Source organism: Neopelma chrysocephalum, unplaced genomic scaffold (genome assembly GCF_003984885.1).
Source record: "Neopelma chrysocephalum unplaced genomic scaffold, ASM398488v2 Primary Assembly neopelma1_87, whole genome shotgun sequence".
In the NCBI taxonomy this organism is placed as follows: Eukaryota; Metazoa; Chordata; class Aves; order Passeriformes; family Pipridae; genus Neopelma; species Neopelma chrysocephalum.
The window spans coordinates 1,152,566-1,168,549 of record NW_020897749.1 but is presented as its reverse complement, the minus strand read 5'-3'; the positions used below and the strand labels follow the sequence as shown (position 1 = coordinate 1,168,549).

At 39.8% G+C, this 15,984-nt stretch overlaps 1 protein-coding gene across 9 annotated transcripts in view; it reads right to left on the bottom strand.

Moving 5' to 3' along the window:
- Positions 1-15,984, bottom strand: part of POU2F1 (POU class 2 homeobox 1) — a 129,245-nt gene that overhangs the window by 25,783 nt on the left and 87,478 nt on the right. For 4 of the 9 annotated variants that reach the window (XM_027692601.1, XM_027692602.1, XM_027692609.1 and 1 more), the window contains 8 exons: positions 14,935-15,029; positions 12,493-12,666; positions 8,641-8,782; positions 6,372-6,517; positions 5,687-5,866; positions 2,771-2,876; positions 1,995-2,340; positions 1,141-1,229 (listed from right to left, as the gene is read on the bottom strand). In XM_027692601.1, the coding sequence (XP_027548402.1) occupies positions 1,141-1,229; positions 1,995-2,340; positions 2,771-2,876; positions 5,687-5,866; positions 6,372-6,517; positions 8,641-8,782; positions 12,493-12,666; positions 14,935-15,029 (1,278 nt within the window). Of the gene's footprint in view, positions 1-14; positions 343-425; positions 511-1,138; positions 1,230-1,994; positions 2,341-2,770; positions 2,877-5,686; positions 5,867-6,371; positions 6,518-8,640; positions 8,783-12,492; positions 12,667-14,934; positions 15,030-15,984 lie in introns of those variants that run through there. The other 5 variants (XR_003535724.1, XM_027692607.1, XM_027692606.1 and 2 more) reach the window with 3 other exon arrangements.

The following is a 15,984-nucleotide window of genomic DNA, read 5'->3' as shown; positions in this document are numbered from 1 at the left end:
AAAGGGAAAATCGAGCAGGGAGGAGATAACATTAGCAGTAAACAACAATGCAAAATGTGCCTAAAAGCAAGGGGGCTCTGCATTTTCCTTTCTCTGATAGGTTTGCTCTCTGCACCTCTAACGAGGCTGTCTCATCATAGGTTGTTTATTTTTTAAATATCAATCAGACAAGACCTTGCAGATACTAAAATGTCTCTGTTGTTTGCTCCTAGGCTAACCCCATTGTGCCTTTCTTCAGACCTTTAAGCACAACAGTGATCTATGTTTCCTGTCAAAGAGAGCCTGTACATTCACCAGCTTGCGCTGGAAAGGGTTGAGATGAGTGTTCCTGTGAAATGACAGCTATCACAAGAGGGAGAAGGTCATGTAACCTTGAGTGTAACATTTTGAATGTTGACATATAACCAACCACTGTTGCAACTTACTCTCACCTGTCTAGTGTTCAGTCTGCCTTAGATTATGATCTCCTAAATTTGTCTCTGACGCTTTATGAAATGGTTCTTTCTTGTACCTGGAAACAAGATTTGTTCAGCTAGTTTAGGGGATATTTGAACACACAGCTTAGCTAGACCTCTTGTACTATGATAGACTATGAACTGAGAACAACTCTTTCTGAAGTCAGTGGTAACTTCTGGCCACATCTGGCACTCCTAAAATAAATTTTTACTCTTCTAAACGAGGATTTATGTATTTAAAGTTCTCCATAAGGACTTTAGGAGGCAGGATCTTTGTTGTAGATTCTTTTTAAATACATAAGAGGACAAGAATTCAGGATCAAGACTTGCTGAGAACTGCCCTCCTAACAGACCTCAGAATGGTGCAAGTCTGCTCAAGAGCTATAAAAAGCAAATCTCTAACCCGCTAGAGATACAGGCCAATGAGGGGAGGAGAACAAAATAAATTCTACAACACATTCAATATCTTAAGTGCCTCCTGTAAATCACCCTAAGATCGTACACATCTGATTCCTTTCTGTAGTTGCACCTGCTCTTATCTCTGTGATACACATTTAAATTTTGTAAAACCTCTACTCCTATAAAATTTATGTCCAGTGCTGAGAAGTCACTCTTTGGCAGAGAAAAACAAAGCCTGTAAACTGAAGCTGTATGACAGAGATGCATTAATAGGAACACTACTGACCTTGAATAGTTGCCAGTGTACTGTTGCTCATCAGGGCTGGGCTGAGAGCACCACCTAATGTCCCTGGATTGAGACTGAGTAAGGCACCTCTGCAGGAAGCAAGATCACAGAAGAAGGGGAAAAGGGAAAGAGTGTTACTTTTTATAAAAGGTTGTCACTGTTCATAAATACAACATCATATTTAAAATCAAATAAAAGGGGATGAAGGAAAGACCAGAGACTACAGACTATTTTCAGTTGATTTTAGTTTTCCCTCCATGAGGGGTTAGTGACAAGTACAGGCACTGGAAATACATGACTTGTATTGGTTGTTGCTGTAAAATATTTTTGTAGAGTATTTTGTGGAAAGTGCCTCTTGTTAGAGAGCTATCATCCTCTCCCAAATTGAGATAAGAAATCTGTAAACCAAGAGGAATTAAAGAGACCAAGAGTCATCTGCCTGAGCAACATTTTTAAACCTACAACTCCAACAATCGTGCATCTTTTAACAATTTCTTGCTCATGATGGAGAAATGAGGGGTGAAGTGGGTCTAGGCACTCTCTCCATTTTACAATTAGTTGGACAGATTCTATGATTCAGTGGTAAGTTGCAGCTCTTAAGCTCTGCAGTGGATGAACGACTTATCAAATAACGTTGTTGCGACGCAGCTTTTTCACCTTTAAAGTGAACACAACATTTGTGTACATTGATGGGAATGGCAAATTACCACCTATGAGTAAACCTTCAGAATTTGAGATAAATGGCACCAGAATCACCATGAAAACAGTGACACATAACAGCAATTTATCCCAAGAATCCTCCTTCCCTCTTCTGTTCACCTCACCAAGAAGGGGCATGCAAAATTCATCCTTACCCAGCTGCAAACTGTGAGGATGCCATCAAGCCTGGGTTTAGTCCTGCTGCAGCAGCCATGGCAGCAAGACTTGCATTTGCAGGCAACTGTGCAGCTCCTTGTAATGCAGCTGCTGCTGCTGTTTGCAACCCTGATGCCGTTACCATCACCTGGCTGGTCCCAAGAGGGGAGGACAAGGGAGTGGAGGTTGTCTGTGTTGTGCTGGTCTCACTGGCACTGGATGCCTCTGAAGCGGAGGCTGAGGCAGAAGGGGAAGGACTCAGGGAGGGTGATGTCACTGCTGAAGAAGCTGGAGGTGCTGTTGAAATCACTGTTGCCGTGTTGTTAGAGGTGGTTTCTGTTGTGCCTGGAAGATTGATTCTGGTTAGACCAGTACAAAACACAGATATGGCTAAACAGAACCCCCTGCCCACCTGAACAGAGCTGCACACCCAACTGAGAGAGGCACAAACACACATTTCTGCAGTACCAAGAAGCACCAGGGGTTCAAATGAAAAGCTTGGACTGCAATGAAGTGACACTTCCCAGCAAAAGGCTGAGGAGCTCTAGAAGCCAGCAATGGAATACAGAGTGTTTCATTTCAGCATCACCTGTGATTTTACCCCCAGAAAAGTCAACTCAACAGTCACAAAGATAAAAGTTTCCTAGCAGAATAACAAGGAACAATGACAAGAACATCCTGGGATACCAGTGACCAACACAGAATGATTTTTTTTAAGAATAAAAAGGGAAAAATGGTAGAGGTTGATGTAGTGCCAGGAGAAATCAGCCCTTACCTGTGACTGACAGACTAGTTACAGCAGGACTGGCCAGAGGGAGCACGGGGTTGACAGTCAGGGTTGTAGCTGCACTGCTAGTCACAAGGCTTGGCGTGGTTGCCACCTGGAGGTCAAAAACGAATAAAACTGCTCAGCTGCTCAAAGACAGACAGAGTTAGCTACTAGAGCTGGATTTCTTTCTTCCCATCCTCAGCTGAGGAAGTTATCAAGGAAAACACTGCATATTAACTAACTTATTTGTATTTCCATTACTTTATCATTCAGTGGAACAACCATAATACCTTCTCTAATTACAAGCAATATCTTTATTCTTAATAACTCAGTATTTGAAAGGAGATATATCCATTTTTTCTCAAGACTGCAAGTTAGTTCTCTCTTTCTCTCTCTCTCTCTCTGCCTTCCTTCGAGGAGAGCACTTTGTTTAAATAGAGTCATTCTTATAGAAAGAGTTACAAAATACATTTTTCTGCATTTTTTTTTCTTGTTTAAACATCTTTTCAGTTCCACATCTCTTTCTATGATAAAATTATGTAAATGCCAGCATTACCAAAGGTATTTAGGGTAATGTGTTTACATGGAGAATCAGAATAACATTTCAATTTTACTCAACCAAACTATAAGCTTTACTTTGATAAGTTCCCTTGTGTCAGAGGAAAGATCTCTGGATTTTAAAACACACAAATGCAGTTTTCACTTGTGGATGGCTTATTACAAGAAAGCTACAATAAACTGAAGATATTACAAATAAACACGAAAGATTTAAGGCTGGAGAAACCAGCTTATGAGGAAAAATGAAATATAAGGAGAGAAAGGGCTTTTTATGGACAAGAAATGGTGTCCAACAGTAATATTTGAAGGCTGTTATACATCAATGAGAGAAATGAATCCTTTAGAATTGCCCAAGAGAATGTAGCCAAGGATATAGGCTTAAAACATTCCTCCTTTCCCCTCTCTTACCTTAAGTTTATTATCAGAGAAATATCTCTCATGCTGCATATCCTCTTATAGGGAGTCAAATGCTTCATGCATTTTAAACAAGACTGGGGCAACTGGGACAGATCTAAAAGCTTTCTGCCTATCTGGAATAGTGCATGAGATAAAGAGGAGCTGGATACACAGCACACCTCCCACTAACGCGGCCCAGACGTCGCATCTGTCATCTGTCCAGCCAGCAGTTAAGGCCAAGGTCACAATCCATATTTCAGGGCAGGGAATGACCTAGAATTAATACAGCTCACCCCGTGGTCACAGTGACTGACTTCAGCCAATGCAAAACCAGGCTGCCACCAAAAGGAGCCTTCCCCTCCAATCCTGCTTCAGGGCCCCTGCCCTCGTGCAGCCAGGCTGCAACTCACACTGGTTATCCAGCCATATGGAAAATTCATCATTGTTCCTCACATGGCTAATTTGCAGTCAAACTAGTACACTAAGCCCAAGCATCCTATGGACACAATCTCCAGAGCTGACACAAGGAATCAACAAAGCACACAGTCAGTGAAGGCTGGGGGCAGCAGGGCTGGAACATCCATTTGAGCCGTAGCACAGTCTTAGGAGAAGTTTACAATGAGTGAAAATGCTTCGTGAAACATCACTGGTAAAAGGGAGACCATGGTTCACACCTCAAATTCTCACATACAATGGCAGATTATAATAACAGGGAAATTTCTGTAGGAAAGCTTCTTTAAGTTGCAGTCTGAGTGAACCTGCACAGTTCCTAGAACACACTACCATAAATCTCCCTGCTTTGGCAGCAAGGCATGCAACCTTGCTTTGCAATTGGGGAAAAAATAAAGAGTAATAGAAAAAGAGACTAAGTACATTTAACACATCCCTTCCCCTGAAACAAAAGGTTGCATGCACACACCCTGAGACAAGAATGAGGGGAAAGAATAACACATCACCAAAATTAATGGTTTAATGAAGTACTGGAAGATATTAGCTACTACGGTGATGAGGGTGGAATAAATACTACAAAAGGACAGCTACAGACTACATAAATTCCACCACATTCCTATTAGCATAGCTACTATGAAATCTAATAGCTACTGTTTCTATTTATGAAAACAGACCTCCATGGGTATTGGTAGCAAAGATGCTGAAGGAACCTTGATGCATGTGTTTTGTTACTCTTATTTTCATGAAGTTTGTGTTTACCTGAGGCAAATACAAGTGTGGGAAATTAATAACATGAGTATTAGCTAAACTGTTTCTTTGTTCCATGCCTTTTTTTATATAAATAATTTTTGACTAAAAGTGACAACAATGGTATCAACGGATTTGCATCATGTAAGTCTCCAAACGATGCAGTATCACAGAATGGCTCACGCTGGAAGGGACCACAGTGGGTCATCTGGTCCAACCTCCCTGCTCAAGCCGTGTCATTCTAGAGCACATGGCACAGAATTGCATTCAGACAGTTCTGGAATATCTCCAGCAAGGGAGACTCCACAACCCCTCTGGGCAATCTGTTCCAGTTCATGGTACGTTTTGCTGCTGCTCATTCACTTATCAGAGCAGCCAAAACAAGAAGGGAGGGGTAGAGCTGTTAAACGTTTTTTTTTATTACTATTATTTTGAAAAAAAAAATTTGGGTTAGAGGGAAGGTCCAGATATAAACTGGAGGCACTACCTGAAATAAGTTCAAAGCAATAAACCCAAGTGCAAATTTGCCAGTCAGAATATTTGTTTATGAGCTGACTAAATAAAACACCCACACTGAAGCCTGACTAGTGCCTGATTTCTAAGTATTATCTTAGACAGTTTCCAAGTGGAATATTTAAAATGCCAGTAAAATCTAAATATGTGAGAACAAGTCTGCTGTACAAAGAAGGTGCAGCATGCGTAACTTCCACAGTGAGCAGAGCAGAGCTACCTCTTTGACTGAACTTCGCCAACACAGTTCTTAATTCTTACCAGTGAGGTTGGGCAAGGGAAAATTGCTTTGATGGGCGAGCTGCTGGTTCCACCACTGCTGGGTGGGTTGATCCTTTTCTCCTTCTGGCGCCGGTTACAGAACCAAACGCGGATCACCTCCTTCTCCATGTTTAGCTGGTCAGCTATCATGGCGATCTCATCCGAGGTAGGCTTTTGGTTCTGAGGAAAGGAAACAGTGCTTGAAAAGCTGTGAAATTACCTTGAGACATTTTACATTTTACATTGTAGCCTCTTCTTCAGTAGGCAGAAATCTGGATGGGGTGATTCAGGTCCAGAACCTGATCAGTGGTAGATCAGCAGAGACAAACCATAATAGGTGCTTCTGCCCTCCAGCTAAAAACCTCACATTATATATGTATAGACTGTTGCCCCATTTATCCATCCTCAGAAAGGGGAATGTTTAGATTTACTGCTCAGCATACTGGAATACAAAATCACAAAGTCAGCAAACTGCAAGAACCGATGAGTTTTTTTGAAGGGGTTTGTGTGTGTTTGTGTGAAGCAGACACTGACATGGGCTTCTTGGCACAGCTTTTGTATTCACCTTGTTTAGTGTTAGCACCGTCCTAAATAGCACAGTAATGGGGTCACTCTAACAGCTCTAATTGCTAACCAAAGTTTCTTCCTTTCTTCAAAGGCTGAGCACAGCAACAGGATCACTGACCTCCAGGAAACTCTTCTCTAAGGCCACACGTATGTTGGTCTCTATGCTGGTGCGTTTCTTCCTCCTACGGTTCAAGCCTTCGATCCCTTGCCCTGGAGAATTCAGGGCACTTGGGCTGGAGAGAGTTGAATCAGATGAGAGGTTTTCTGAAAAAGAAGAAAGTAACACAGATCAGGAGGTTTTCTCTGAATGCAGTGCAGTCTAATGCAAGTGCTCTTCATCTGTGCAAGGTATGTTAAGACCCACTCTGTATCTACTCCAAATACAGAGAGATTTATGAAGATCACATGTATTAATCATTATATCTACAAATTACAACATACACTTGAAACTAAAAAGCTACAAGTAAGCCCAGAGGGTGCTCTCTGCTCCTGTATGCTACCCTTTTATAACACCCATACAAAGTTTGTCTCCCATATCTCACTCCACTCTACACTGACTCACTGCAAGTCCCAGTTTAAAGAAAAAAAGCAGTAACTGATATCCATGAGCCAGAGCTGAAAGTTACAGGCAATTATGAAAAAATCTGAGCAGCCTGAACTTTCTTTTACCCACTAGAGAAAGAGAAGTTTGCAGTCAGCTTCACAGTGTTCAAACTCTTCTCTCTGGACATCTTAGCAGACATACAGTGCTACCAAACAGTCTACACAGCAAGCAGCTCCCCCTCCTTAGCTTCACCAGGGCTCTAGCTGTTAACCCCTAATCCTGTCTTCCTGGCTTCACAGAGCAACAAAGAGAGAACACTTAACCCTACCCTGTAGCAGGAAGTGCAATACAACCAACCGACAAGTTCCTGCAGGGAATTTAAACAGGGAATTTATGCCTGGAGTTCCCTCACTGTCCTGGGGTTTGTGGGTGGCAAGCAGATGTCAAAGTTCACAATGCCTAACAACATTTTGGTAGACTCAAATGGACAAGTATTTTCTAGATTTTTTTTCCCCTGTAATGGCACCATAAATGTGCTGAAACCCTTCCTCAGACTGAAACCTGTCAGAACAAGCTGAGTTCTGTGACAATAAATCCTACAACACTCCCATGTAGTGTAATGGAAGGAACCATCAGTACACTTTTCCTCCCTGCTTTTACCTAAAAGTAAAATGAATAGCCTTTGAAGTCATCTGAATCTTTTTTTCCAAAGGTTTTCATGAAGCTGAGTCAGAACCAGAGACAATGGTTCCCCATTTCCAAGCTGCGAAGGACCCCAACACCGTTTAGAGTCCTTAACTTTACAGATCCAAGTATTTCTTCAGGCTGGCAGGAAAAGCAAACGACAACACTCCCTGCAGCACTGGACTCACCCAGGGTTGCTGGAAGGTGTGGGGATCACTGGCCTGTGGGCTAGAGCACTCAGTGTGGAGATTTTTATGTTTTCTATCACAGATCTAGATACCTAAAGATAACCCCTGACAGCACGACAGAATGACACTTCCTTTTCTCAAGGCAGGACAAATTTTCAACACTGCATGCAATTACTTTCAAAATTTCAGAGAATACTGTAGGCACCAGCATAAAGCTCTCTCCATTTCGGTAAAAATAGAAAGGCACACACCATCCCTGCCATCTGTTTAACATACCCATCAGTTTTATACCATGTACAGTTGCATACTTGGAAGAAAAATCTGGCTGACAGAACTCCTGAACACTTTCTATCCTGACACCTAGCACCACTGTACATGCTCCTTTTGCTGGTGGGAGATTAAAAAAAAAAGAACACTACCAACACTGGCATAATGAATAACTTATATACCAGAAAAAAAAATTACAGGAAGGAAAAAGCAAAACCTAACCCACCAAAAAACTCTTCCTGTTGAGAGAAAGAGAGTATTTATATGGACCCTTGGAGAGAGATTAAAAGAAGGCACATAGGGGTGTGGAAGGAGATGGATGCAATAAGCTCTGCCTACTGAAACAACAAATCATGCAAACCTCTCTCTAATACACATCTGAAAAAGAAAGCTGGAAGAGGATTAGAAGTTATATGCATTAACATACATGAAGGAGGAAAACCATGACACATATTGTACCTCATCCCATGCAATTACTCATCTGTCTGCAGAACACATTTCTGGAAGTTCATACTGGAACTATTTTGGATGCATACAGGCACATGGAAAGGGAAGCATGGACCCTTATTTCTACACCCTTGTTTGTCCCATGGACAGTTACAAAGACTGGCAGCTTCATAAAACCATAAGGGCACCAACGAAGCAGTTTTTCCGAATCCTACTGACTTTGGTAGGCTGGTGAAGAAATACACAGACTCATTCACCTGCATCATTGAGCCACTTTTCCAGAAGTGGCTTTAACTTGCACATGTTCTTAAAGCTGAGGTTCAAGGCTTCAAAGCGAGAGATGGTAGTTTGGCTGAAGTCATTTCCATAGAGTTTGCCCATAGCGAGCCCAACATCACCCTGGACAAAGAAAGAGAAAAAAGGGATTCACTGACATAGGTACTTCCAAAGCAAGGAATCCTGTCACATTCTTGTGTTCTCTTAGTGACTCCACTGCTGTGTGGGATTTCAGTTTCACAGAAGCTTTCTCAGTGCTACCAAGATTCATGCTAAAGCAATAATCATAGAGAAATGTCAAACTTCAGTCACTTTAACCATGTAACTCTTTCCAGGAAATCCCTGATGCTTTGTCTTCTTAGCATTATCACTGAGCAGCACATTCCACTGAATATTAACTTGTGATTTTTTTCTTAGTTCTTTAAAATAAAAAAAATGGCCAAGTTCTCTTTAGGAGCAGATTTAAGTTTCTGCATATTTCACGCAGAAGAAAAAAAGTTCAAATAAGCAGATATGCAGTGAATTCATGTTGTCAAATTGCTAGAAAACACTTTTGAAAAGATGTCTGCAAACACATATCACAGTTAAACAGATGCAGAAATATTCTTATCTGAACTTTTAGTATCTTCTGAGGTTCAAGCCAAACTTCTCCCCAACAGATGCATATTTCAAAGCAGATAAGAAGTTGAACCATTTCAAATAATGATTAACTGTAGTCTTGACTATCATTACCCATCTGCCAAAAAGCTATCCAGGAGCTTTACAGACAGATGCTCACCTCTTCATATCTGTTACTGCTTTTCAAAACCCAGTTTTAGCTAGCTATAAGACATTCTACTTATCCTAATATCTATCTATCTATGTAGTATATACTTTGAAAGTTTTGTTTAAAAGAAAAAATCAATCTGCTCTTGATTGTGGCCATTAAAAACACCATAGCATTTTCTTGCTTTCTGTTAAAGCTGGAAGGTCCTGCCCTTTGAAAAAAGCATATTTATACTTCAAGTACACTGTTTGATCTAAAGTAGTTTTACTTAGATTTTTATTTTTTTAGCACACAAAAAAAAGTACGAGAAGTCTAGAAGAAGAGACTGAAAAGCTTGAGCATTTCGTTAGTGGAGTTTAATTGCAAATAGGTTAGTTGGGTTGTGCATAAAGCTTGCCTTTCTTTCAGGTCAGATCCACACCCACAGTTTGGTGTGAGTACACTAATAGCATGCAGAGTGGCCACACACAAGTGAGGAAGAAAACAACCTTCGATAAGCTTCGCAAATTGTGCAGGTTGTGCAAAGAAAACAATTTCCTTCCTAGAAGAGGACCAGAACAATTGGTTTGTGTGCCCTTCAATCAGAGGAAACACGTGGGAATTCACATTTATACCTCTACTTATATGCCAGGATTCTGTGCATTTTAAAACTCATAAATCATTCCAAGAAGAGTAACGTGGATGCTCTGCTGGGTTTATGAAGAAGAAAACCTGGCTATGTAAACCATTTTAGAGATAAGTTGATTTATGTCTTGGCAGGAAAGAGTTATGAAATTTGCTCCAGTCCCCCAACTAAATTTAATTCTGGTATTTATGTTGTTCTTACTAACATTTGCCATCTGATTTAAAATGAATAGTTAGCCATTTCTTTGTCAATGCCAAAAGGTGGCAGCATTTCAGCTGTAGGCAAAGGAATTTACATATAGGGATGAGAATTTTATATATTAGGAAGGACCACTGAAAGGATGGATCGAACAGAGTATAAAGGCACTGTACACACATCTGATCTACTCTGTAGGTTGAATGAAGCTCTGGTAATGAACTGCAACTGATTATAAGATACATCATTGTTGTGTGTACTGGTCTGTTAAGAAGCTCAGATAGACTAGCAGAGGTAATATCTTTTACAGAATAAAAATAACGTTGTCTAAAAAGTACACTCACGTAGCTTGAATTAGACCAAGCAATTAGTCACAGGCCTGCAATCATGCTAAGATGCAGTATGTTCATTGTGTCTCTGTATGTCAAACATGGAGATATTTTTAAGGGAAACAAACAGAAGGATTTAAATCCATCACCCACTTTTCAGGGTGGGAGAAGAGACAGAACTGATGAAATTCAAAACGTGTTATATTGTTCACAGCAGAATGTAGTAAGTGATTAGTTTGCAATGCAAACTAAATCTTACAATTATTTTTGAGATGCAGGGGTGGCATGAGTCTGAAAAAGCTTGCACTGCCACTGGAAATAAATTTCTTTTATCCTCTGAAAGGCAGTCTATTTATCCAACTATAGGAAACCAAAGTAATCAGGGTCTCTAATTATCATCCAATTATGCAATTAGGTAGAAGTTATTAGAACAGCCTAATTACACACATACCAACTCAGAGTAGGATAGGAATGACCAAATGCAATTTTAGCACATTCTCAAGATTCCCCTTTTTTAATCTCAAAAGCAAATACTGAAATGGAAGCCTGAGCAGTTGTGTTCGTTTTTCCTCACCATGAAAACTCACAACAAGGTCAATAACGAAGGGTTAAGATACAACTTAAAAAGTCCAGTTGAGCCTTTATAATCATCTCACAGGAGGGCAGATTAAACATAATAACGAGAGATCTACATGAACCTCCTCAGTCAGGCTATGGGAAAGCTATTGTATTTTACTCTATTCTGTTCTGCTCTATTCGGGCTTTTGTGTGTGTCCATCACTCGTATTTCTGTGCCTCCCTCTAGTGGAAAGAACGGAGGGAAGGAGGCACACATGTCAGCAAAATGCACTTCATTTGACTAAGAACATTCTGTTCTTGAGTTATAATTAAGATGCTGCCAGGAACTTTCGTTATGAACTTTGATTTTTCAAACATTTAAGACTTTGCCAGAAAAATAAATCTGATTTCAGCACATACTTTCAGCTATAGCAGATATATTCTTGGGGGAGAACAAATCATGTATGTTGGACTGACTGCTCTGAGCTCAGACTTTTAAATACTTTGATTTTTGCATACTCTTTCTTCTAAGCAAAAACATGCTTATGCTTAACCACAGAACCCTGCCAAAATTAACTGTTTACCTGGACAGATATTTTAATTTTGCAGGGGGGAAAAAACTCATTTTGATATTAATAAGAAAGGACTCCTGGATTCAAGCAGCTTTTCCCTTCAACAGAATAACGGAACATATAAATGCACTTTGTACTTTTAATTGTGCTCTCCATTCAACCATTTTCACTAGGTTCAAGATTACTTTTCTTCTGCTCTATGGGTATTTCTGAGCTTTTAAACAAACGAAAACAAACCACAACTCCAGTTCACCTCTGTAAGGAGAAAACTTCAAAGGTGACAGTCCTTTCAGGTTTTGTTTAGGAACCTTAGCAAAAGCATTAAATATAGAAATCATTGATGTTTAATAGGAAAATACACTTGAGAGATAAAAACCCTTTGATATCCAAAGCAACTGCACAGATGTGATACACTTTTTAAACACACAGAGCAGTTAATTGTGCTGTATGATTTTTGGAACTTTGTACTTCTGAAGGCAGCTTTAAAGTGCTTTGTCCCATTCATGTCACATCCTATAGAATGAATAGTGCACATGCAATGACATCTGGAGCTGGTAAATGCACGTTTTCTCCTGCTGGGAAAATGGCTATGCTTTAAAACCAACAGGGAAGTAAGACGGATGTATGGCTTTTTCTGTTATTTCTTAGAAATCCCCTACATAAAGGCCAGAGCATAACCCTATTTAAGCAAGTTCTCCTAGGAAAAGATGGAATTGCAGTCTCCCTCCAGACTTGAAAGATGAGACCTCAGGTTCCACACTGGCAGGCACTAAGGTACGCAGTCTCACCTGAGTGAATCCAAGTTTGATCCGTCTTTGTTTGAAAGTCTTGGCAAACTGCTCAAGCTCCTCAAGGTCACTGGGCTCCTCCAAGCTGGGAGTGTCGATTCGCTTTGGTGTTGACTGGCTCTGTGGAAGTGGCTGAATGGGGGTCGCTGCTATTGTGCGTGTTGGGGTTGCTGGCTATTAGGATAGCAAGGAGGAGATGAAAATCAGACTTGAAAAAAATAATCAACCAAAATTGAATTCAAAAAAATAAAAAGGTCTTTCTCTGGTGAGAAAGATCGATGAATTGGACATTTCCTGCAATCTGAAAGTTCCTCCAGTTTATTTACGTTCCTCTCCAGAACGAGCAATCACAATCCAGAAAACTCTATGACAGCCTTTTAAAGGCTCTGTCATAACCAATTAAAGAAAAGATGTTCAATGATAACCTACAACTTTAATTTGCTGCAGAAGCTGTTCAAAGAAAGGCTGAACACTCTCACTTGATATACTTCTAACATTTATAGACAGCTTGGCATTCATCCCTTTTTAATCATTTTAAAATTGAATTTACTGCTCGTGTGAGGCGGCAGATTGTCATCAGCCCAAAAGATTCAAGTCTCCTATTTAATCCTGGAAGACTGAGCACACACAGGTGCAGCAAACGTGCCAAGTTTCTTCTAATTCCATCTCTTGTGACTGACTCGACTCTTCCAGTATGAAAAAACCAGATCTACCTGTAGCCCTTCTATTGATAGTTGCAACAGTAAGAATAAACATACTGGTGATATGAGACATTAAGCAAAGACAGTGTGCAGAAAATAATTCCCTTTAGGTCACATTCTTTCTCTATATAAAAGGTTAATTTTCCAGGAAGTCCATGAGAGGTTCCCTATTCCTGAACATGGGCATACCAGAGCATTTTGCTATGCAACAACAGTAAGTATCTGAACAGAAATGAGCACCGTGGAAAATAGTAACAGGTGAACAAAATATCTGGTATTGCACAGTTCAGGCTTTATGTGCAACAGGAACACTGGAAACGTGTTTTGAATGCATAACTCTACCTTCTTACATGCCATGATGAACTGAGATGCAGAGACAAATCATTTGCTCTGGTTGAAGTCTATTCAGTTTAGCTGAGGCTCCTCAGTAAAGGTGATTTCATGCTTTTTTATGTCCTATGCCCAGCTATGCAACTACAGACTCCTTCAGGCCAAATAAGAACAGCCTCAGGTCTGTGCAGCACTACAGTATCATGCAAAGTGTATGCAAAGGTACAGAAAAGGCTCTTCTTGAAGAAATGGCCTACACAGAGCTGAGTCTTTATGTAGCCTGTTATGTTGTTTTTCTCCTGGGTTACTGCAGTGTTTTGCAGTGCACAGCAGATGGTAGAGGGAGGTCAAGATCTATAATACCATTACTTGAGAAATAATGTAATCATATATGATCTTTCTAGGATTGCAGGTACGTGTCCCACTTAAAGGTTTTTAATATTTTTTTAATTTACACTAATCATAGTGAGTAATTACTGCAATATGTCTTTACTGATTTCACCCACGTTACATAATTTATTTTTTTATTAGTATTTTAACATTTTTTTAAAATCCAACTAATTTTTAGTGAGGAATCATGCTGCTACCTGAGGTATGAACTACAGAGGTGAGACAAATTCCATTTTCCACATGGTACATGAAAACTACTACAGGTGGTATAATAGAAAATGTAGTTTTCTAAGACTCAGACACGTTATTGCAGACTCGAAAATTCTTATATGTAACCAAGTTGGCAGGAAGATACCACATGATATAACATGGTATTTGAGAAACAGCATGCAGTCATGAAACTAAACTGCACAGTAAAACCCAGAGCAAAGCACAACTAAATTTACAGGCATGTGCAACCTTAAATTGCTTTTCTTACAGTCTGAAAGCTTAACCATAGAGCTCTGATATTTTAATAGACATCTAACAGAATATTTTAATATTTTATTTCTAACAATCTCTTCACTTTCACAGATGGTAACTGGTAAGACTGGCAATGACTTAGCAATGATATCACAATAACTACATTATAATAAAGGTAGATCATCACTGCAATCTTCAGAAAAGTACTTATCAGTAATCCTCTTTTTGAGCTTTTTAGGTAGCCCACACCTTGCTGCTCTGAATTTCATAAATTTGTAGATTATCCAAGAAAATCTTACAGGAAATCAAACAATGCTCTAGTGCCATTAACTCAAGCTATCAATCCTGAAAATTTCCAGCTAAAAATAAAAATTTAGAACATTAAAGCCTGAACACACAGGCACGTTGGGGTGGGAACTATAAGACTGAACTATTTAGAAAAACAAATTTACTGTTATAGCTACAACATCTATTCAGGTAACTAATACAAAGGGTCCATTCACTTGCCATAGTTTAAATCCCCTCAAAGCAACTCATGAACTGTAGAAACAAGCCTGACCTGCGAGGCAAGGGTGATGCTTGGCTGAGACTGCAGGAGGTTGGCTTGGCTTTGCTGAGGTAGTTGCGTTAAGAGATTCTGCGCTTGCAGGAGACCTGGTGAGAGAAAAGTGGGGGTTTGGTTCATCATTTGAAAAGATTAAAACATGAAATGAGGTGAAACAAGGCTCTTGCTGAATGATGAAAAGTTGGAAAAAAATTCAAGATGCAAGCTTTCGTTTCATCCCTGCATGGGTATCTTCAGACTTTGGACTTGGCAGCCAAAATCCCCTTGCATTTTCCTGAACTATATGTGGTGCTAGAAGGGTAAGAGAGAGAAGTCTGGACTGGTCTCCTCTGCAGGAAGAGTTTGTAATGCTCTAGGTTATCCCAGTTCCATGTGCAGGAATCATTTGTTGCCCCTTTCAGCATGCAGATTTTGGATACACCTCTTCTGATAACCAACAGCTGACAAAGAATTACAGGGCCATGTAAAAATACTGAGCACTAATCAGATCAAATTCAACAACTGAATACTAATCAAAGACACAAATTTGGCTTCTTGATCAACCTCCTTCCTCTCTGTATGACCCTATGCCAGCTGCCTAACAAGAAGGAAACTTCCTCTGGCAAACTTAAGCAGACCACACCAGAAGACACAACAAGCCTAGATAACTCTCTCCTGGGTCCAATAAAGTAGGCATCTTTGGGAAAAGTAATTGGAATTTAAGTCCAAGTAAAACACTGAACATGGCTCGATTTGAACAAACAGAATATAAACTCTACACTGAATATATGAAAAGCCTGCTACTACTGAAAAGTGACAACATTAAAGAACAGTTGCAACTGGCAGAATCAATATACACAATATGCTGTCAATCTAAAAATAAATTCTCTAGCAGTCCACTATTTGCATAGTTTATTAAATTTATGAGGAAATTAAGATACCTGCTTGCATCTATATATTTTAACTAAAATTCGTATTTTTTTTTCATTTTTAATACAAAAACATATATATCTTTAAGGGATATAATCTTGACAAAAATATATCTACAGTTAGTCAAGTCCCTCA